The 24,146-nt window shown below is 28.9% G+C and overlaps 1 protein-coding gene across 2 annotated transcripts in view; it reads left to right on the forward strand.

Moving 5' to 3' along the window:
* Nucleotides 1-24,146, forward strand: part of tho2 (THO complex subunit 2-like protein) — a 240,410-nt gene that overhangs the window by 126,998 nt on the left and 89,266 nt on the right. For both annotated transcript variants that reach the window (XM_076454283.1, XM_076454284.1), the window contains exons 23-29: nt 2,509-2,603; nt 5,910-6,036; nt 9,215-9,356; nt 9,568-9,725; nt 10,961-11,089; nt 13,386-13,517; nt 15,215-15,283. In XM_076454283.1, coding sequence (XP_076310398.1) covers nt 2,509-2,603; nt 5,910-6,036; nt 9,215-9,356; nt 9,568-9,725; nt 10,961-11,089; nt 13,386-13,517; nt 15,215-15,283 — 852 coding nt within the window. The remainder of the gene's footprint in view (nt 1-2,508; nt 2,604-5,909; nt 6,037-9,214; nt 9,357-9,567; nt 9,726-10,960; nt 11,090-13,385; nt 13,518-15,214; nt 15,284-24,146) is intronic.

Here is a 24,146-nt window from a genome sequence, read left to right on the forward strand (position 1 = left end):
GAAGATTTCTAAAACTATTTTTAGTTATGGATAAAGTCATTTAATAACTTGGCACTACTTTATGCAGATGTACACCTTACTGTATATAATGGCTTGTTTAGAGCATGATACTTATAGTGTACTTAATGGGTGGTGGTTGAAAGTTATACCAGTTAATTTAGACAACTGGATGGGACCCTTCATACTAGTATAGTTTGTTTACTGGGCTACCACCAATTAGTGCCTTTCTGCCATAATGGTAATTGGAATGTTAACTTCAAGAGAAGTTTATTTAACTTATTTACTTCCAAATGGTAAGACTTTATTTTGCTTATTCTTATTTTTCATTTTTTTCTTCTTTGCTTTGGAAAGCAGTTAACTTCCCAAAACTGTCAGCAGGCAGTGAAGGGTGATATAGATGTGGCTGGAGCGCCCACAACTTGCTCTCCTAATTTTTATTGCTATTCCTTTATTTTTCTTTATGTGAGACTAGCAAATGGAGATTAAGCCTGATAGATGGTGTATCCCCCCCTGCAGTGTGGGTCCTACTTCTTCAGTCACCTCCCAAGCCTAGGATACATTTTATGTCTTGTGTTATAGTATGAATCCTGGGATCCTTTCAGTTACTGCAAATTTATATTTTTTATTTATTTGATTTTTGTTTTAGCTTGTTTTTGGTTATAGTAACCTAAAATAATTAGTCAGAGGTTTGGATATTCTGTTTTTAATGCAATCCTTCCTTTTGATTTTGTTCACTTAACTCTATCAGTATTAATTTTCTCTAAATATGTGTGTGTGTGTGTATATGAATTCACTATGCTATGTTTCAAGTAATGTGGTTCTGTTGATATAACCAACTTTGTAACTGCAAAGTAATAATAACAGATTTTGTACTTCAACTTTTAATAAGTAAGTATTTTTACTACAGTTTTGTCTGAATATGTGGAGTCAAGAGTGGTGGCTGCTTTAAGTCTGAAGTGATATTTATGTTAAGATTAAAAGTTATTTTTTTCATATGGAACCTCTCTTTCTCTTTCTGTTAACCTAGGAATAGTAGTAGATAGTAAATTTAATCACAACATTTCAGTTATAATTTTATTTTCAATGTAATTTGGGAGAAAGAGAGATCATACAGAATTTTTCTACATTTGATGTCTTCAGTTTTCTTCTCTTACATGAGACCTGGCTTAAAATGGTTGTCTACAAATGTTAAACAGGAATCTTTTTGTTATTCAGCAGTGAACTACATAGTCACATGTTTACCATTAAATGAATTAAGAAAAGTTTGTTTGGTTTAGACTACTTACAATTAATAATTTAAAATAAACAAATTCATAAATAAATAAAGGAAAAATACTGAATGCCATTCCTCTTTTTTAAGATCAAATCAGGCCAGAGTATATTAGTTGTGTGACAAATTGTGCTAGGAAAACAATGTTCCAAATATTTCATTTTGAGTTTAAAAATATGTTTGAAATATGTGTAGATGAAATTATTTAAATTCTCTTGTAACTCTTAGCATCTATACATGGTGTATGTATACAGGAATTAGTGAAATTAATGATAGTTTTGAAACTGAAAGCAGTTTTTGTAAAGTATTAATGTGTGTTTTGTTTTATAAACACTATTATCAGTGATTATGTTAATTAATTGGCATAATTCATTGTACTTTTAATATATAAGTTACAGTATTCTCACAAAAGGATGAGGCAAAACAGTCTTTGGAAGAAATACTGTATTATCAAAATAGTTATTTTAAAGTTCAAATAAAAAGTGAACTATTTGCTTTAGTCTTTTATGTTTATTAACTTAATAGACTCGCAACAAAAGAACTGACAATATGCCTGAAATTATATTTGGTTACTGATAAATGTAACCAATCGTGGAAAACTGTTTAGTGGTCTGGAAATTTGTCAACTCAACACTAGGTGAATTATATAAGCGAAAGTATGATTAGCATCAGTTTGTTTAAATTTCTTGAGTAAGCAGCTAGAAGTGCTTCTAATGATATTGTGTTATTTTCTCCTTCAAACAGTAGAAAGATATTGGAGTTAAATGTATCAGTTTTTTTAACTAAAAAAATCAATTGAATATTATTGTTTGGCAAGTTGGTAAAGTATAATTAATCTAAATAAAAATTGTACTGTGCAACAGTTGTATAGTTCAAACTTAATAAAGATTCTTTGTATTTTTTCTATTTTGTTAGGAAAAAAATTATATAAGAAATAATTTTTTAGATATATTATACTATAATTAAGAAAAAAATATACCTCTGCTTACAATCATTTATGACTGGTAAAAATAATTTGTTTTCTGCTGTTAATTAATGTTTTTTGTTCATATAGATATTTAATGAATGTCATTACCATGTGACAACTTGGTCAATTAAACTTACCAAATACATAAATCAAGGAAACTGGAAATTTTGAAGAAAAAACAATGTACAAGTTTTGAACTGACCAAATAATTATTAAATAATTATCTCTTTTTTTATTATAACATAAATAACTTTGAATATTTCTTTGTAAGGTTCAGAAATATGTAGAAGCTGTTGAAGAAGTAATATGTCCCACCGTTGAGTCAGTGAGGCCATTGTATCCCAGCAAAACTTGGGATGACATCAGGTCAGTGATAGTTCTGCTGTAGGTAACTGGATTTTACATAAAACGTATTGGAAAAACTAAACTTGCTAAAAATATCCATTATAAATGACAGTGTCAATCCTTTTTCATGGTTTGATTCATCTCTCTGTAATTTTATGGACATAAAGTATACTCATATGATAAATATTCTATATTGATATATTATGTGTGTCTTCAGTACTATTTAAAATATAACTTTTACATTCATGAAGGATATATTTCATTTTTCACTCTTCTTTATAACATTGTTTCTTCACTCTACCATGTGTTCAATTAGTCTTCAAAAAAATTACTTCAACCTTTAAGTACTATTTAATATTTGAATAAAATCATTTCTAATGTTAATTTTCTTTAATTATTCTAATTTTTAGCCAAAATTTAGCAAGACAGACCCTTCTGGGTTTTGAGAACTGTGTGTAATTATAGCTTATGTTTCAAGAAGTATGGCCTACAATTGCTTCCAACTTTTTTGCAGCAAACAAATATGGTGTACTATATATGATGACAGAAATTTTCATTAATTTCATTCCAGTCTCAACTAATAGGAGTGCTGTGACTCATTACATTACTTTTTTAGGAGAGCCATTGTTCATCAGTTTCATGTTCAGCAATGAATTCAGTTCCCAAAATGAACCAAACGTTTCAACTGGCATAAAAATGTTTTTCACACACACCATTACACCATGTTTAACACCTTGAATTTTTGGAATAACACAAGAAGGGTCAAGTACATATATTTATCAATGCCCACCTCACCACTCAACATTTGCAGTTATTTTAAAAAAAAAAGAATAAAAAGTTAGTTTATTTTTTCAAAACTATAATTCACAAAATCTAACATGACACTTTGATTGCAGTATTTTATTTATCCATTGCTGTTATTGTAGTTTTTATTGTAAATAAAATTGGTCACTGTAAATGCAACAAGACACCATTAAACTGCTGTAAATTCTGTCCATCATACTTTAAACTTTTATTGCTGTTAGTTCCCTTTATTTATATCTCATTATTGGAATAACTGCAGTTTAAGGCTTATTTTGACAATTGTAATCACTATGATTATGTTCTTTTATATAAACATTTTACTGATTGTTTATTCTGTCAACCAACAAGGTTCTAATGTCAAGCTATTTAGTGTAACTTACCAATTCAAGTTGTCTTTTTTATAAAAACAATGTAGCATGTTTGTTTTTCCATGAACTGTTCAGTTAGTTTCCAAAAACATCAAAAACAACTTATTGCACCTTTTGTTGAACTATTGATATTTTCTTTATATTATTAAAATTAGTTAGCAATCTTTTGAAATGGAATTGGCTTGTAAGAAATTGAACAAAGGTACAGCTTAAATAAGCATGTTAGAACAACTACAATTTTTTATTTTATTTCAAATTCAAATTACAATTGGCTTTTCATTTTCTAAAGAAGTGAAGTATACATTAACTGTTAATAAGATGTACTTCAAATAGTTGTATAAATATTTGATTTGGTTAATGGAATTAATAAGATTACATTGTTTGTCATTTGTAAAAGTGAGCAATGAATTTAAAAACTGAAATGAACTTAGAATTGATATACTTTACATTAAAAAATAGTCATTTATTATTTTGATGTATACTTTTTAACTGTCAATATTTTCTGCATGCCTGTTGCCTATGTTTGAATGGTGCTAGGTTTGGCTATTAAAATCTTTGCCCAAACGTCTGTAGTTGTAGATGAAAATATGCTGAGGTGAGCACTGTTTATTTTTGATATAAAAGGGATGAAAACTGACTTACCATAGTAAATTGTTTACTTCCATTCGTTGTCCTCAGTTTGAGTTACAAGAAATGATGTGCTTTCTTGTTTGCATCTGAGGTAAGCAGTTTGCAGTTCATTGTCATATTTGATGTAGTAGTTGTTATAATGATGACTGTTTTCATTGACCTTACACTGAGCATGTAAAATTTAAAAACATGCGTAAAAATAAAAACCTTAACCATTTGAATATTTTTACAAAATTTTATCTTGGAATTGATGTTTTGTAATATTTAGCTGAATTTGGTAATGAAAATGAAAAGGATCAAATTTACATTTCTGCATAGATCCTAGGAGTTTACTGTAAACAAAGTGCTTTTTGATTTTTCATAATTTTTCTGTCCATTCCAATGCATCAATTTATATTTACTAAGAAACTGTCATCTTTTGAGAACATAATTATATTGTTCCTCATGATTTTGCCTCCTTTCCCTTTTTCTGTACTGTGCACCCTTTTATGGCCTTGCAGCAGGAGACTGGACAACTATTAATGAAACTGTTTCCAAAAAGCCATTCACAAAATTTAAATATCACTGGTTAGAACAGATTCTAAGCTATTTGTATGTTAATGTAGAATGAATAAAGTGGTGTGAGAAGTAATTTATAGAAATTTGTTGGAATATGATGACCTGGATTAAGTATAGAATAACAGTAGAATATAATAGAAAATTTAGTATTTGTAGGAACAACCCTTAAACCTTGTAATTTGTTTTTATATTTACTTTGATATTGGTTCTGTTACAGAAAATATTATTGTGTTAAAATGTATTTGTTTGAAAGTTTTGGAAATTTTTTCCATGACAAAACATCTGGTAAGTTTTATGAAGTTTATAAGTGGGGATTACTGGAACTAAAAAAATTAAGTATCAAATAAATATGCAAATGGTTATTAATTGAGTTAAATCTTATTGGATCTATAAAATGGAAATTTATGGTTAAGAATAAAAGAATTGAAATTCTAAACAAAAGAAATTGTTTTAATGTTCCTTTTAAAATTGTGTGATAACATTTTGGAAATCCTATTGCATATAATCAGAAATCTAAAAGATGTTACATGAATTTTTTAAAGCTAAAACCAAATACTGTTTAGTCAGATGTTTTTTTAAAGTTTTGTTCAAGTTCAATGTTTGCAATGTAAGAATGAAAACAATCGCAGAATATTTGTGATCATGTACAAAATGGGTTAAAATGTGGGTCAAGAAATTATCTTTGATTATGATACTACTTCAAGTTGGAGATTCTTGCTCTTAACCTTGTTTTATTGATTATACTATCATATAACGTATTTTTCTACGTTTTATCAGTCCAAAGCAATAACAACGTGCACCATACATTCAGATATGTTTTGCTGATGCAAATAAGTGATGTACTTAAGTATGATGACTTTATTGATTAACTAGTACATATTCATTGTTTTTTTTAATTATTGTTTCTGATTTCCTGTTTAAATACATACTCAGTGCAAATTATTTGTTTATCAATTTATTTTTTTAGTCCCCAGTTTTTTGTAACTTTCTGGTCACTTGCAATGTACGACCTGTATGTTCCCACAACAAGCTATGAACGTGAAATTTCCAAGTTGAAGAACCAAATAAGTCAAGCAGAGGATAACAAAGACTTGGTGAGATAATACGTATAATGTTTAATACTACTTTATATTGAAGTAAAGGCAGTCAGATTGAGAATAAAAACAGTTATTGAGGAACAATGTGCAGGAAAAAGAGAAATTAAAACTTCCAAGAAATTTAACAGAATAGATAAAAATACAACTGAGCATTATTAGATAAAATTGTTACATTAACAAGGTGAGTATGTGTACGTACATATATATATATCAAAAAGAAGACTACAGTTACTGAAATTTCTAGCTCAAAAATTCCTTTTCAGGTACAGAACTTACCACTTTTGTTTGTGTGTTTCCGTGTGTGTGTGTGTATGTATATGGAAACACACACACAAACAAAAGTGGTAAGTTCTGTACCTGAAAAGAAATTTCTGGGCTAGAAATTTCAGTAACTGTAGTCTCCTTTTGATATATATATGTACATACATATACTCACCTTGTTAATGTAATAATTTTATCAAATAATGCTTGGTTGGAACTACTGAATTACTTAAGTGCTGCTGTTAAAACAACATCACAATATGGGGGCTTTAATGGTTTTTGATTTGGTGATGGTCTTTAGTGGTCTATTTTGTTTTTGCTTGTGTATGATGAAAACTATGATATTTATTTGTAATTATGTATTTTGTAATGTTAGAATGTTCTAAAACATGTGACTAATAGTAAAATATGTTCTTTTAATCAAATATCTACTTCCAGTTTATTCAATTGTAAAAAATGGAACAGTCTTGACATTCTTTGAGTTGTGCCATTTTGGATATTTCTAGAAAAGTTAAGATGCAGTTTATTTTACTTGGTTTGAAAGTGAATCTGACATTGATTTATGTAATATATTTTTACAATGTTAACACTCCTACGAAAAAACGTTTCTAGTCCTGATTTCTCCAAGCCCGTTCCCCTGGCTGTGGTTTCGCTAGATAGTAGATAGGAACAGTGGGAATCTCGTTAATCCATTCATTAATGGATTTAAATGGCAATTTCATTTAAATACAAAATTATTAGCCTAATATTAATAACCTTTCAAGTTGCTCTGGGGCCTATTAGGCCCCACTTTTCGTAGGAGTGTTAAGACAAGTTTGTTTTATATTTGAAGGAATGTGGTGCACAACAATAAATTTCTTGGGGTCATTTTTACTTGCTGTTGTAGGATGTAAAAGTTTTATAATAGTTTGGTCTACTAAAGTCTGTGTGTAACAGTTGTGACTGATAAAGCAAGTATGTAGAACCTTGTCCAAAAGGTCACCAATTCATGTTGGGCATTTCATTGTAAGTTTTCAGGATCTCTCAATTCAAATTTGTCATTAGGTTTGATGTTCCTGGTTCTCTTCCAGATCCCAGGGTTTCTGCCTTTGAAATTGTGTTCCTACTCCCACTCAGTAGCTGGTGTGATCAAATATGACACAGTTCTTAACTCTTTGACAACATTGCACCTACTACATAACCACCAGAGAGATTAATCATACTATAACATTTATAATATATGTGTAAATGAAATTTTGCAAACTATTGTTAAACATTACAAGTTTGTTGTACACAAAAAAATTGGATTTTTCTAATGAAATATTTTGAAGATTTGTTCTTCAGTTTTTGCTGTTGGGATGTTGACTATTCAACATGCAAGGTGATTTTGATTTTAAGGTTGAAAATGCTTTTTTCTCTGAAAAATTGTCAAATTTCTTTTGTGTAATCTCTTAAAACCTTAAATAGATAACAAACTTTTTTTTTTCTGAAAAAAAAAAATGTATTTTATCTCTTATTTTCTTCACTGTAAAACTCTGTACTGTATTGGTCAATTTAATCAGCATAATAACCACCATAAAAATTAGGAAATAATCAAAATTATCATTTTTCTTTTCTAGAATGATCTCAAACTGTAACAGAAAACCATAACTGTTTATTATAAATATCCAAAAGGTTGTAATGGCATATAATTATTATTATTTAAACATATATTTATAAATTTCAGTTTTTTTAAAACATAGAGCAGTAAATAAAAGAAGTACAGGAAACAATGATATGCACTACTAAAAAAGTTACAAAGGCTTATGTAGTCATATATTTTACTACTAAGCCTTGTCAAATTTTGCATGTAGAAGAAATAGGAGAATTAATTTTTGTAGATTTTATATATACATTATGGGATATCAAAAAAATAATTTATTATATTGATAACAAATTAGTAATTTGTAAGGCTTCCTAACTAATCTGTTTTTGGTTGAAAAAACATTTATGATAGGAATATTGCTTTGATCATTACACTTTAAACTCTTCAATCCTTAAAATACTTTAGGAATACTGACAGTATTGTATAATTCAAAATGAGTTCTTTCAATTCGTCACAAATATATACTTAAGAGAAGTAGATATGGGTAAACAAGTATTTTTGAAAGATGAACTTGTGGGCACAGCCTCTGTGGTGGATTTGCTACATATAATAATATGTGAGCAAATAGAAAAAAATAGAAGGTTCTTAATTCATATTCTAGCTTGTCAAAACTAATTAGAATTACTAAATCAGTGAAAGCTGTAGGCATCATAAAATGTAATCTGAAGAAAAGTGTAACTTGTGTACCATGTGACATAATAAAAAACTAAATATCTATTTTTATTTTAAATTAAGTGATGTGTAACACTAAAATTTGTGTTATAAATTACAATTTCATGTCATATTTATTGAAATACATTCATAAAATAGCAATGTAATAAAATTTTGGATGCAAGTCTATAAAAGGTGATGACATACTTCCCGGGGTCTTTATAAATAATGAGAGAGTTTTGAATCCTGCAGATGTTGTATACTAATACTAATAATTCATAGTAATAAAACTAATTTGAACCTTAAAGTCTGAAAAAACAGTTTTGTTTTCTGGATCTGTAATACTTTATAAAGAGGATGTTTTGCATTATGTGTCTTGTACTTGTTCATTTACTGGTCCATATAAGAGGTGTTTTCTTCACCTTGTATCATACTTCTATATTTGTTGGCTCATAGTGTTCTGAATGATTTGTTAACTTGTGCATCTATTTGTTCAAACAAATGTAATTTTTATTTTCCTTTCTCTTTTATTCTTTTGATTTTGCTGGTCCAAAGAAAAGAAGTAATTTATTGTTATATACTATACTTCTGTAACTGTTGGCTCAAAAAAATAACTGCACTCAAGCAATTTTTTTCTAGGTCCAGAGCAAAAAGAAAAAAGAGAAAGAACGATGCCAAGCTTTGATTGAGAAACTTACAGAAGAAGAAAAACGACAACAAGAACATACGGTGAAAGTTTTAGCACGACTTAAAAAAGAAAAAGATATGTGGTTTCAGTCAAGTAGGTGTTTTGTAAACCTCTCTATATTAGTAGCATTAGCTAATGAATTTAATGTGACTTTTCATTGGGTTTTAATTTGTGTTGTTTGTAACCATAAAATAGTAAAATTTCATTATTCAGTAGCATACTGGTTGTAATTACTGTGATCATATGATCTAGTATTGGATATACAATTTCAAGTTTGTTGTACAATTAATTTTGTTTCTTTTAGGATCTGCAAAGAATGAGACCATCACTCAGTTCTTACAGCTGTGTATATTTCCTCGCTGTATTTTCACAGCTACTGATGCTGTATATTGTGCTGCATTTGTTCAACTGATCCATACATTGAAGACACCCAACTTTTCTACTCTGATTTGTTATGATAGAGTAAGTGTTACAGTTTACTTCAACATATTTTGATAAGTTATGAGTACTACAGCCTGTGTTAAAAATAAATTATAAACTCCATGCAAATGATGCTGTATACTTTTCATTTCTTCCACTTTATTCACATGTTGAAGAAACCTGATCTCCTTTCTTTGATGTAACATATTTCTGTTTGGAAAGTTTCAACAAACTGAATTGTGTGGATTGTGTAACTGGTCATTTATTGTGTTGATTAATCATTAGAATCAGAGCAATATGACTTCATTACATCAAAGTTTTGAGAAAAAGTTATAACCATCTTCTGCCTGCCTTATAGATAGGTATGTGATGCTCTTTTTACTTATACTTACTGTTAACAGATAAAACAGTTAATTGAACTGCTTATTTATTGCAGAACCATTTGAGTAAATTGAATTTAGTGTAATGAAATAACTTTGTCATTTTTGAAGGAATATTTGTTAGGAACTATTATTTTGACCTACTTTTTTGCATAGCTTATGTACAGCTATTGTTCAGTAAGACTTGTAATGTAATTTGGGTTCACCCAGTAAATAAAGGAAAATGCTACAGCTTCATATTGCATGTAACCTTATATAAGGTTTTAGATTGTGTGCTATCATTTTAAATGTTATTTTTAATAAATGTTCTGTATGTTTTATCATGAAAGATATTTCATTACCAGTCTCTTCATATGCTGGAAAATTAGGCTGTGGTTGTTGTGCAATTTCATTAAAATAAATTATGTTCAATATTAAATAAATAAAATTATGTGAGATCAAAATGGGAATACTATCTTTGTGGTGTCTGCCTTTGAAAATGTGATGAAATATACATTAATATATATGGACTGTTTTCTATTATTCAGAAAAAACAAATTGCACACTTAAGAAAAAGTTGAAGCAGTTTTCATTTCAGCACTGATTAATAGATTAATCTTAATATATGTTAACAAATCATGTTGGGGTAACAAGTGGTGTGGATGTTGCTCATCCACATGCACACATTTGTACTCTGTTACATGCAGAAACAAAGCTGGCAGTTATATCTATCCAACATGAAATTATTAGGTGCATTACTCATGTAAATTAACTCAAACACTTTATTGGTACCATAAAGTGGTTTGATTCACCTTTGTGCAGTTACAGGATGTAAGCTCGTTCGTTTAACCTGGATATTTTTTTTTATTTATATGAATGTTGATTTTATTAACTATTTTAATGTGTGAATTTTTTCAGATATTTTGTGATATCACATACACTGTTACATCCTGCACTGAAAATGAAGCTAACAGATATGGCCGCTTTTTGTGTTCCATGTTGGAAACTGTGATGAGATGGCACAGTGACAAAACAGTATTTGATAAGGTAACCTAGTGTTTTATAGCTACTTTTTTATTATGTGAATATTGAAACCTTAATACCTTTTGTACAAAAAATATTTCCTCTTTTTCATATTTTGCAAAAAAACACAAAAAAAAACAGCTGCTCTTGAACAAGGTCTAAAGATGTAATTATGTAGAGCATTATCTTTGAAATGTACATAACATATTTTAACTGCAAATGATTTATCATCCCTGGAGCAGTAGTATCCAAATACAAAAGATTTGCATAGAATCTGAAGAGTTTTTATATCAGCATCAAGCATTGAAAAGCAGAAGGAAAACTAAATTATTTTAGTTGTTAATAGCATACATAGTTATGGTGTGTTCCAGTGTTACTTGACTGATGTTCTTGTCTATTTTCATATGCTTATGAATTATGTGAGTTTATTTATACATATAAATTTATTTGTCCCAAAGAGTGAATTTTATTGCAATTTTCTATTTATGTGGAGTGGTGGAGAATTGCATTTATGTTGACAACAGGTAATGAAAAGTAGGACATGATGGTATTTGCTAGAATGATTTACAATGTTTAAAGAAAAATCATGCTTTGAAATGTTTTGAAGTAACAAATGTTTTAATACTTGTTAAAAGTTGTTTATGATAGCAAAGTAATTTGTGTATGTTTAAAAAAAAGAAAAGCAAAAGAACATTTGAAGTTAATTTTAAAAATTGATTAATATTGTCTCCTAAGTTAAAATCAGTTATGAAACATACCAAAAATTCTTTGAAAATAAAATGTGCAAGTAGGACTAGTAAAGAAGAAGTTAAAGGCAATATTAAGTAAAGTTTAAAAACTGGAAGAAATGTCAACATTATGTCAAGGATTAAATGAAATTTCATACTTCTTTTTATCCAGCAGTGATAATTAGGATGAATATGAAATAAAGAAAAAATAATTTAGACACTGCTATAATAGAGCAAAAGAACTTAACTGTAAATATAACAGCTAACAACTTTTTGTAAAGCCTCTTAGAAAGAAGGTACTGTTCCTGAAAATAATAGCAAATGTTTCTTTGCATTCCTTGGGAAGATCGTTATAGACTAAAGTAATTCTGAAAAAAGCAAAAAATAATGGAATAAAGTATTGAAGAATGATGTCTACCTTCCAGTTTGGTATGGTTGAAAGCAGTTTTTGATCATTGACAGCATCAAACAAAAAGAGAGAGATCTAATACCAGTTTAATTAAAAAACATGAAAAGTGACCAGAGAGGAAAGTGTTGAAGATTTGATAAACCTTCATTTGTTTTGTTTTGTTTTCTTGCTTAAAAGGCCAATACTTATGAACAAGAACACAACAGAACTTTAAAAAAGTAGTTAATTAAGGTTTCCATACAGTTTAATATAATTTTATCTTCATAAATATACTTGACAAAAGTAAAAAACAAAGGAATTTAATCTATCTAAAGTATCTAAATGTGGTCTAAATCATAATATATTTTTACTTTAAATTGTCTACGAAGGAATTTGTGTATAATTCTAAAACATACAGGCACAGAATAGCATCTTGCTGGCAAAAACTGAAATGACTTTGTATTATAGAGATGCATGTTATGGGTATTTAACTTCAATCAAAATAAAGTACAGAACAATGCCCCGACCTACTTCAGGTTAATAGAGTTAACTGATCATTGCTGGACACTTGTCTCAGGGACAATAGTGTTAATTTGTATGAGATTGTAGGGGATGTTACAGTTAGGTGTTAGATTATTAATTAATATGGGTATAAAGGTGTTCCTTTATGCTGGTGTAATTTTTGTTTGTTTGTATTTGTTTCCCTACTTGGTATGTTGATGTTTTCTATGGTTATGTTGTGCTTATATAATTTGCAGTGTTAAAAATATGTGAAGGTGTTTTTGTTTTGTTTTTCAAATCTTGTTTCCATTTTTCTGCTTGTTTCTCAAATATAAAAGTTGTGGCAGTTGTTGCATTGTACTTTATAAATAATGTTATATTTGTAAGTGTAGTTTTTACACCTTTTTAACTCAGTATTTTCATATGCATTTTATAGATTTTATTTTGTTTCATATTTACTAGATTTCTCTTGATAATTGTGTCTGATACATTATTCACAACTGATTTAGTACTATTGATATTTAACAGCTGGAAAATATATAGTGAAGCTAAGGTTACTCTTCTGATTTCAGTAATTGTTTTCCATTGACGAAATTGATTGTTGACTTCTGGTAACTTATTTCCAACATATGTATACACACACAATTGAAATGCAATAAAACTTTATAATTTTTTTTTATTACTTATTGTGAAAATGTTGCAGGAATGTACAAACTATCCTGGATTCATGACAAAGTTTCGTGGGGCTACACAAACTTCAGACTCTGCCACAGACCATGTAGATTATGAAAACTACAGGCATGTTTGTCATAAATGGCATTTTAAAATTACTAAGGTTTGTGGATTTCATCTTATATATAATATATTGCTGAGTAATATAAGTTTAGATTTAACTTTAATTTTTGATTAGTTCATTGCATTTTGAAAATTAGATGTAATTTTTAATTGCAAATTTGAATATTTTATCACAGTTTCTAAAGTGAGCTAAAAACAGGTTATATGAATAAACTTTAATAACTATCTGATAATCATTTTTAAATTCATTATTTTCATATTATGCACACTAGATTCTTTCAACTTTTTTCATAATTACTAGATTCTTCTAAGTAAATGTTTGGTACATTATTTACAGTTCAATACTATTGATATTTAACAATTTGAGAATATATTGTAACGCTGAGATTACTCTTTTGCTTTGAGGAATTTTCTACTGATGACGTTGACTGTTGACCTGTGAAAAACTTGTTTTCAATACATATTGCTTATTTGTATCCTAATATAATTCAGAGAAGTTCCCACAGCAGTTAATTATTCCAGTTGCAAGTTTTAATGAACCTGTAACAAATTACAATAATATCTAAAGTGAACTATTCTTGTGATGTGCATTTTAATATCTTGAAAGATGTCAAAATCAAATCTGATATAACATCTTAAAAATGTTTGTGTTTTTGTTGAATTTGTAATGGTTAAATAAATTGAAAGTGTTATGCTAAAACACATTTTTATAAAAATAATTTTGAATGGTACCTTATAATATTAATGATAAAAACTTGTCATATTCCAATTGACACATTGTACTGTGTTAATATTGTGTTTTACAGTGGCTATTGTATTGTATTTTATTAGTTTGACAGCACCTTTATAGTTTCTTTGAGAAATTGTTACTGGTATTTGCATAACTGTCCTATTACAAAGCTTTATGTGGACATTTTGAGATTTCACATACAGCTTTTGTTCTCACATTATTAAAAGATTGCACATGTTAATATATTTCATAACCTTTACATCTTTAAGTACAAACTTAAAGATAAAATATTTTGCATATAATCTGTGTATCTTAAGTTATTTTTTGAATAACTAGCATTGTAACTACACTGTGATTCTGCTGATGTTTGTTTTTGTTGTTGGTATTGAAAGTTTGTGCAATTTTGTAAGCTTCTCTAATTTTGTGGTTTCACCATCCTTTGTTTCCAAAAGTTCATTTGTGTGTCTCAGTTTGAATTTTTAATTGTTTTAATTTTTCTTTTATAAAAACAGGAATCGTTCTTCTTTTGAGGGTTTTTTTTTACTAAAGTTATGAAATGTATCTGTGTTAGACATCTTTAGATATTTGAGGCAACTTTTAATCTTTTTATTTATTCAATCAGGATATCAAAGAAAGTGATAGAATGGTTATATTGTAGCTGATTAGTTTTGTTTTGTTGTTTCTGGAATTAAGATGTGAGATCAAATTCTTGTTTTATTCAAAACCGTGTATCGAGGGCACACAAGCGTCATCAACATATTTTCACAACTTTGATTATTTTGAACGATGTTTAAGGTTTGGTCATCACATCACCAGTTCCACAGTCAAAGTTGTTTGTTTTCATAACTTGTAACAATATATGTATTTATATCTCTGAATTGTAGCAGAAACATTTAACAATTTGAAGTGTGTGCTTGTTGAAAATATTATGGAAAATTTGTAATACTAAAAGAGAAAAAAATGAATAGACTGTCTTATTAAATGATGAATTTATTTCATGGTTACAGGCTTTGGTGATATGTCTGGAGTCTGGTGACTATATACAAATAAGAAATAGTTTGATTATATTGACTAAGGTAAGCATTTTGATAAACCATTTTTTGCACAAACACTTAAATAATACCATTAGATAATCCATGGTAGTAGAAATACTTGTAGTGCATATTTGTTCTTGTAATAAGAATATGTTAAAGCTGTTGGAGTGTGAAGATTTATATTTAAGGTTTTCAACTTGAACCTAGTATGAAACTATTTGCATTATGTTTGAATAGTTATCTAATACTGAATAATACCCTGACATAAAGTTGGAAATGCCTTTAGTGAAATTAAATTAAAGTTTGATAGTTCAAAACAGTTAAATTTGTATGTTTATATGTATTTTTATATGATTTAAGGCCACAATTTAACAATTTCGTTTCAACTATTTTACTTAGTTTTATATAATATCTATTGTGAGATAGAGTTTAATGTTTTACGTATTATTAAACTATATTAAAAATATGGTTAACTATAATGCAACCTGTCCGTTTTAAAACTGCATATCACATTTGAAAATTAAAGTAAAATTTATAATTCTAACTTTTTATAACAATTCTTAACTCAAAATTTTTTATAACTGATATTTTGAAACACCTGTTTAGTTCCTAAAGACATGGACAGATTATCAATTTTACATAGTGAAACCTGAAAGTTTAAATAAAATTCAGTAGTTCTTTACAGAATGCTTGAGAAGAGTCTATTCCACTTGTAGAAAAGCCTCATTTTTAGCTTTACTAATTACTTTGAATATATTGGGATTTGAGACCACATCACTTTTACTTATTGTATGATGGAGGATGCTTGAACTGTCTTTGAACTTAAGACTAGAGTTGTATTTTAAACTATCTTCTAGTCTTCTGACAATTGACCCAAAGTAAGTGCCCCTGTATTTGGGCAACAAAATTAATAAATAAGTATGACTTTTGAGAAAGTCAGATTAGATCTTAAAAGATGAAAAAATATTTTGAATGCATAGTAGAGGTCTAAATGTAGGTTGAAGATAAACTTATGAATAGACTATTGATTATGGTGTTTAGTTTCTTCTTCAAGATTTGTGATTGTGAGAGTGTATATGATAAAGATCATTACATGCAGCTTTAGATCAGTATAGTTCAGTGACTAGTATAAATGTAGTTGTTAAGCAGTTTTACTGATGATAGATCTATAAAGTTTTGGAGAAGCAGTTAAGTTTTAAAACAGATTTTAGTCTGCAAAATTCTTGCCACAGAAGTCTGCAGGTGCTGGTGATTCAGTGTGCTTACAAGATGAAACATTTTCTGATTTTACTTATTTATTTATTTTTTAATGAAGTGTAACAAAATTTTCAAAGCAGGTTTATAGTCTGGTGTATGAAGGTTTTTGGTAACAACTGACATCAAAATGTCCTTTTGTTGATCACGTGTGTCAAGAGACGATATGATACAGCACTATTGGTATTAAGAAACGAACTTTGATGTTAACATATCTTAACTTCAAATATTCTACAAGTTTCATGAACTGATCTTCAATTTTGAGTATTAAAAATTGATATCATAACAGAAACAAATGAAACATTAACCCATTTATAGGCATTAGCTTGACCCCATTCAAATTTCATCTGTCTCTTCATAAATTTCACCATTAATAAAACAAGGAAGTCTTATGTGACAAATTCCATCAATGTCTAAAAGGTTATCTCCTTAGTCCAGTGGTCAGGTGGATAAAGCACCCGACTTGTAATCTGAGGGTCACAGATTCAAATCCCTGTCACAATGTTCAAATCCATGCTTGCCCTTTTAGCCATGGGTGTGTTATAATGTTATGGCCAATCCCACTATTCATTGAGAAAAGAGTAGCTCAAGAGTTGATGGTAGGTGGTGATGACTAGTTGCCTTCCTTCTAGTCTTATCTTGCTAAATTAGAGATAGGTAGTGCAGATAGCCCTCACATAGCTTTGCACAAAATTTAAAACCAACCAAACCTTCATCCAGTAATACATTCTTTGACTTTGAAAACAAGATAACAGTTAATAGTCTTTCTTATCTTGGGGTAAATTAATGAACAGAGATTCAGTAGGTAGATTGCCTAAATAAACATTTTCATCAAAATTCAAGTTTATAACATTATTAGAAAAATCAAATCTGACTTTCACCGTGCAACAATTAAAAGTAAATTCAGTTAAAAGCAAGCAAAATAATTTGTATAGTTTGTATTTAAAACATCCTATATTGGAAGCAACAGATCTAATGAGGCAATCAGACTTATGAATTTTAGGTAGTCCATAAAGTGTACCTGTGTGGGAAGTGATTGGTCCAGTGTCCATTTAAATATTATTATCCATTGTTAGTGAGAACTAAATCTGTTTCTCTTAATGTAGTTGGGTTTTTCAGTAGTTTAGAAAACTTGGTAGTGTTACTAATTACCTGTTACTCTGTCAGGATAGTCTACTTTAATCAGTAATCATACTGTTTCTTTTGACTGGTTTAGTAATGATGGTTTTACCATTGAATTTAAGTGTGTGAAGAATTTTCTTTTCTTCTTTTCTAATGTTATGACTTTTGTATGGCCAACATTATAGAAGTGTATTGTGAGAGGGTAATACCATTGTTTTGTTTTGTAACATTGAAGGTTTTGTTATAAAATGTTTAAACATCTCAAGTTTTGAATTTTCTTAACAAGAATTCACAAAGAAGCCACATTGTCATGACATTATTTTTTCTGGTACTAGAGAATATCTCAAACATCTAGACAAAAAACTTTTTCCTATTTTCACTGGTGTTTAGTAAGACACGTTGTGAATAACTTTTTGAAGAAAATCTGAAAATTTTTTGTCTTTTAAAAGAATTTCTAAGAGTTGCAGTTTCTTCATATGATTAAAATAGTATTTCTTGTTTGTTATTGTGAAAAAAATACACAATAAAATGTTTCAAACGGATGAAATTCACTTGGCTGACAATATTTTCTGTTTTTTTGTTTTAGGTCTTAGATGTCTCTTTGTAAACATTTTTTTTTCATAATTTTGAGGTAATTTCAGGGTTTACAAACTAGCATTGAGTGTGTTGGTATTGTTTCACTTTTTTGAAAGTGACAGTAGCAGTTTTGAAGTTAAGAAACTTTGGAATTAATCAATCATTTTGCACTCTTTTAGTAAAGAAAGAAGATGGAGTCTTTATTTATACAACTTAACAAACATTTTCTCAAATTTACAAAGCCATCCAAAAATTGCATGCCATATTTGTCTTTTAGGACAGTAGTTATTGATTTATTTTAGGAAATCTAAAAATTTAGATTTAAGGTCATGAAAACTAGGAATGCCATTATGCACATCTGTATAACGTATTATTTTAACCCTTTTGCAAAGGGTCAGAGTTCAAAGGCTACATCTTATTTGTTGAATTTTATATTGAACTGCTATTTTATAAATCAAGTTGTAGATCATAATTCACACTTTAATGTTATATAGAAGTTAATTTCTTAATTTAAAAGGAAATATTGAAAGAAAAAATTTAAATATAGAATTTAGTGAGTCACTTTGTATGTTGAATGCAGCACCTTCTAATATTAGATGTTTGTGATGTCAAAATACCAAGTATATAATTTCATACAAATTTGTAATTCAAATTACCTCGTATCTTTTTATTTTGCTAAGATATGGCTTTTATACTGAATCAAACACAGTGGCCCCATTCAAATCTTTCCATTTTTTGAAACAGTCTCTTACATACTTTTACCACAGTATATGACATATGAATAACCAATAAATAGAATGTCCCCAGAGTGGTTTTTCCCAACCATTTTTATCTTTGAAAAGGATTCCACGTTCTTTCAATTCAAGTTCTTCAGAAGGTAGGTTGTGTCTTTAATCTGCTTGAAGTTTACTTTATAATATATAAAAAAAAATCTTAGTTACTAAGCTTGATAAATTATAGGGGAATTCTATGGTATAAGTGTTGTTAATTATGATTTTTTGGTTATTCAACCATGTGTACACACACACACACACACACACACACACACACACACACACACATAGTTTAATAATTTATTTCTAAACAGTAATAATATTATAATAATTGAAATGTGACTATATCACTAAACACTAGTCCACTAAATAAGTCAAGACAGGGAAGAATTAAGGTTTGTTTTTTATTACTGGATATGTCACATGAGTGCACATGCACATCTTCAATCCAAGTTATGTGATGTTAGTATAATAAAATATATATATATATATATGGTGTTATGAGACTTAACTACCTAGACCAAACATTTTGTTTTGTTATAATATGTAGTCATTCTAGTAGGGAAAAAGCATAATTTATATTTATTTCATAGTTTTTTTATGATGATTATGATGAGGTTGGTTAAGTGATGGGACCTCACATAGTTAGAGTATAGAAAATAATATAAAGTTTTACTGAAAACAAACATTTGAAATGTGTTTCGGAGATTTTAAATACTACGCAAATAATATTTGAAATTTCTGGGAGGAAGAATAGTTTTTTCATCATGACATGAAATCACTGACCTCAGACTAGTAACAAATAGACTATTTTCACAAATAAATCTTTAAAAATATTTCATTAAGAAATCTGATTTTTTGTATACAAAATACCTGTGATCTTTACTAAAGGTCTACTAAAATTTGTGAAGATACACATGGTGTATCAAAGGTTATAGCACAAATACTTAACATGTGCATATGTGTAGACGAATTTGTTTATGCTATACTGAGCCTGTTGTGACAGGGTTAATGCAGTGATCAACAACTTTACAATATAAATCATGTTGAAACAGTTACATGTGTCTCATGAACATTTGTCAAAATAAAAACTTGTTATTGAATGCAGTTGAGAGCCTTCAGTTAGTGTTGGTGAGTGAACAATTTCCAGGTTTTATCAAGAAATGTGTGGAATATTCTGTAGTAGATGACTGAGTTTTAAGTTGCATAAGAAGTAAACAGATTGAACATATTTGGAGAACAGTGATACAATCCTTATTTAGACACAACAACAAAAAGTTTGCATACCTGGGTGGACAAATGGATGATCACTTTTACTGGTTCAGTGAATAGCATATCAGCTTTCTATCCACAGAGATGAAACTTTGGCAAACTAGTTATAATGAAAACCAAGTAGAATATGAAATCAAGAATGCACACTTGAAATTTACAGGTAAATTTTGTTTTGTTTGTTGAGTTGTCAGTGTTGATTGTGACTCTTTTTCTCTCATGGCATAAGTCACTCAGCCAAATTGTCCAGATAGTGTCAAACTTGTATCTTAAAGATGGCTGATATGGGTATTAAAACTTTCATTAAAATGAAATACAGAACAAAGTTTAACCTTCATAAGGTAGCAAGCTCTCCATTAACCTGAAGATGACTTACAGAAGTCAAAGTTATTTTGTACTTTATTATAATTAACAGTCTTTAGAATATATTTTTATTTCATGTACATTTCTCATTACTATCACATCAAACTTGGTCAACAGTGGATATTAAAGTGCTAATTCTCTGCACCTAAATGTTATGTATTACTGCAATGATGTCTTAGGCACAATGAACATTACTTTCTATAAAGAACAAAAAATATCTGTGACTTTCTGGATCATATTTTTGTGCTAAAACTGTATGAAAGTAAAATGAACAAACAATTTATGAAATTCCTATCTTTAAAGTGGGTAAAGAACACATGATATGCCTGCATGTAACGCTTTTTCTCCTTTATATGTTTCAGGCTGGTCGAAAGCTAAAAATTAATTTAATACCAATCATCTTTGCTCTTCTGGCTTGGTCAAGGATCAGTTTACTTTTCTTCATTCAACATGACATATACATGCAACATGGATAACACAATCCTTTAATAAACATGGAATTACAACTTTATGTGAAGTAATCCTTTTATAGCAGTTTAAAAATACAGTATTAAAAGAAAATGCCTTTTAACTATTATTTATAGTGCATTACAATGTTAGAAAACCCTTGAAAATGTAACTTAGAACACATTACTTATCTGGATAATGTATTTAAATGATGAAGTAACTTACTACTAACAAAAAATGGTAATGAAATATCAGATTTAATCCTCTTGTGTGAGGTATTTGTTTTATGCCTGTCGTGAGGTTTTAGTGAGGCATATTCACAATGTAATTAAATTACTTTTTTTTCATAGTCTATGAATAAATATAGTAGAAAAATATATCTAATAATCCATGTTTTAAGTCCTTACTTTTATAAGGCAATATTAAACAAAAATCTTGAATTTTGGTGCAATACCGAACAATGCCAAAATTGTTTCCTTGATATTTGTAATCTATTCACCAGTGTGTAGTATACCTGTCAATGAATCTAAACAAATTGTTATTATTCAATAGATGAAGAAATAATAAATCCTGTACAAGCCCAGGATCTGGAAAAAATAATTACTTGCTTAGATCTGAAGTGTTTCAAATTTAATGACCTAACATATAAAAAGAATGAGTTAGCCATGACCTCCTCCCTCCTTTGCTTGCAGAAATTTACATGGAAAATATAGAGGAGAAATTTAGTGGTGAAGGTAATACAGAACATGCTAAATATTGGTGTTTATATATATGTATGTATGTATGTATTTTGGTGATGTAATTTGTTTTTAGAGAAGTTTCAAATTTCAACTTGATAATTTTGTAACTTTTATAAATTTACAAAACAAATTTATTAAATTTATTCTGGAATATGATTCAATTGAAAATATTCATTGTTTGGACATAAATATTGACAAAAGTAAAGGCACAGATTTTTTCAGAATGTTTAGAAGCTGACTTGTACTTCTTACATGCATGCATGCATACATACATACATACTTCAAGACATCTAATATTTCACAATCTTGTTGCCTTCTGTAGTTTGTTTGACATGCTTATCACCATATCCTTGTTATCTGAAGGTCATGAAACTGAATTAAAAACAGAAAATGAATTGCTGTCAGTAATGGTTATACAGCAAGGTTTGAAAAAAAAAGATACATAACACACTGAACAAATAAATCTACAGATTGGCTTTTTAGTGCACAAACAGTTTAGGTAAGATGTTGTACAACAGTAAAGATAAAATTGAAAAGTACAGCAACAGTGTTGTTTACCAATTGTATCAAGACTGAAATGATGTGTACATAGATCAGTCAGACAGGACATTTCACAGAAATCAGAATTAAAGAACATTCTAGAAGCTGGAAATTAAGAAAAATCATTTCAACTTTTGTATCTTACCTTACTGAAACTAAACATCAATTTGATCTGGAAAAAACTGTAAAATTTTACATATCTGTGACTAAAGGTAAAAAAAAAATAGATAGCCTGAAAAATTTAGAAATCAACAGATATCTATAAACAAATCCAGAAGAAGTTCTAAATGCCAAAACTAACTTAAGTTTTTTTCTATTTCTTATCCCAAGTTGAATGTAATGGTTATATTCATTTTTTTTAACTATATATAAAACTGTTTACAGTGTTAAATACATATATGTTTATTGTACATTATACATTCTTTTATACTGTACTTGTAACTTAATTCAGTTTACATAGATATTCTGGTGCATTTATATTTGGTACAGTTATATAACTGATATTCAAAAACATCTGTACTTGATGAAACTCCATAAATACAGAATTGAAGAAAAAAACACAGTCAGCTGCATGTTTTATAAAAACTTAATTTATCCACAATCACAGTTTCACCAGTAGAGTTGTAATTAGATATACCATTGTTTGATAAAAGGCTTCAGAAATAGTTAATAACAAGGAATAGAAACACTACTGTATGGTTCAAAAACAAGATAGTCAGGTGTATTCAGGATTTTATCCTTTATATAAAGGTCCAAATTCCAATGTAAGATCAGACAAATTTCATTGGTCAAAAGTTCAACCAAGTTTTTAGGTTGAAATGGGCTGTAATGCATGGTTATACCTATAAACTAGGTGTGAGCAATATTTATATAGTCTTAATGTGTACTCATACCTATCTTTGCCTAAAACCATGAGCCCAAAGAATTTGAGGATTTCCTGCTCTCTGGTCTTCCCTGGGGTTTAAACTCAGTCAGCTAACTGGTGGTTGTGGTGCCCCTGTTAGTGCAGTTAGAAAGTTGGAAAAAAGCAAACTGTTTGACAAGCCTCATCCGTAGTCTACTGTCGTGTAAACATGTAGACAGAAACTAGTTCCAGTAGGAGAGTGTTGGTTAAGATGATTTGTGTTACTTCCCACTTCCACCCAGCTTACTTTTCATACCTTAATACTGCATCTTGTAAGGAAATAACATTAAGAAAATATACTGTAAAATTGTTTGCCTATTAAAAGTATTTCATTATGCATGGTTGAAAATACGTCTGTCACAACCCAATAATAAATAGTGGATGCACCATATGTATACATTTGCTATTGTATCAAGTTGACATGTGAATTTAATTTACTACTTATAATTTCACCTGTTTGAGTATTTCCATTCTGTTAAGTTGAAATATTTTCAGCTCTATGTTAGGAGAAACAACAGATAAAATCATGTTGTTATAACTACCATGTAAAGCTCTATTCTCAAAAACCCCAGGTAAAAGTGGTTCTCTCTCTCATTCTCTAGCTATAGTTGAGTATGTATTACTTTTATTTCTTTCATGAAAATTTACTGCCTGCTAGAAATTTCAATTTGTCAAAGGAAACACAATACCTTTGTTTTTTGTAGATCTGGCATATGCCTCAGGTAAATAGGTGACAAAATCTAGCAGTTACAGGACAGCATGCTGTATAGAGTTCTTGCCATCAGCTAGAATATGGGAGAAAATCTTTTGAAACATTGGGCATTGTTTGAAACCAGAAAATTAACTTACTGGCTTAGAAATCACACAGTGTATTACATATATTGTATTGCACATTACTTGAATGCTTGGAAAGCAAA

Source organism: Tachypleus tridentatus, chromosome 1, assembly GCF_004210375.1.
Source record: "Tachypleus tridentatus isolate NWPU-2018 chromosome 1, ASM421037v1, whole genome shotgun sequence".
NCBI lineage: Eukaryota > Metazoa > Arthropoda > Merostomata > Xiphosura > Limulidae > Tachypleus > Tachypleus tridentatus.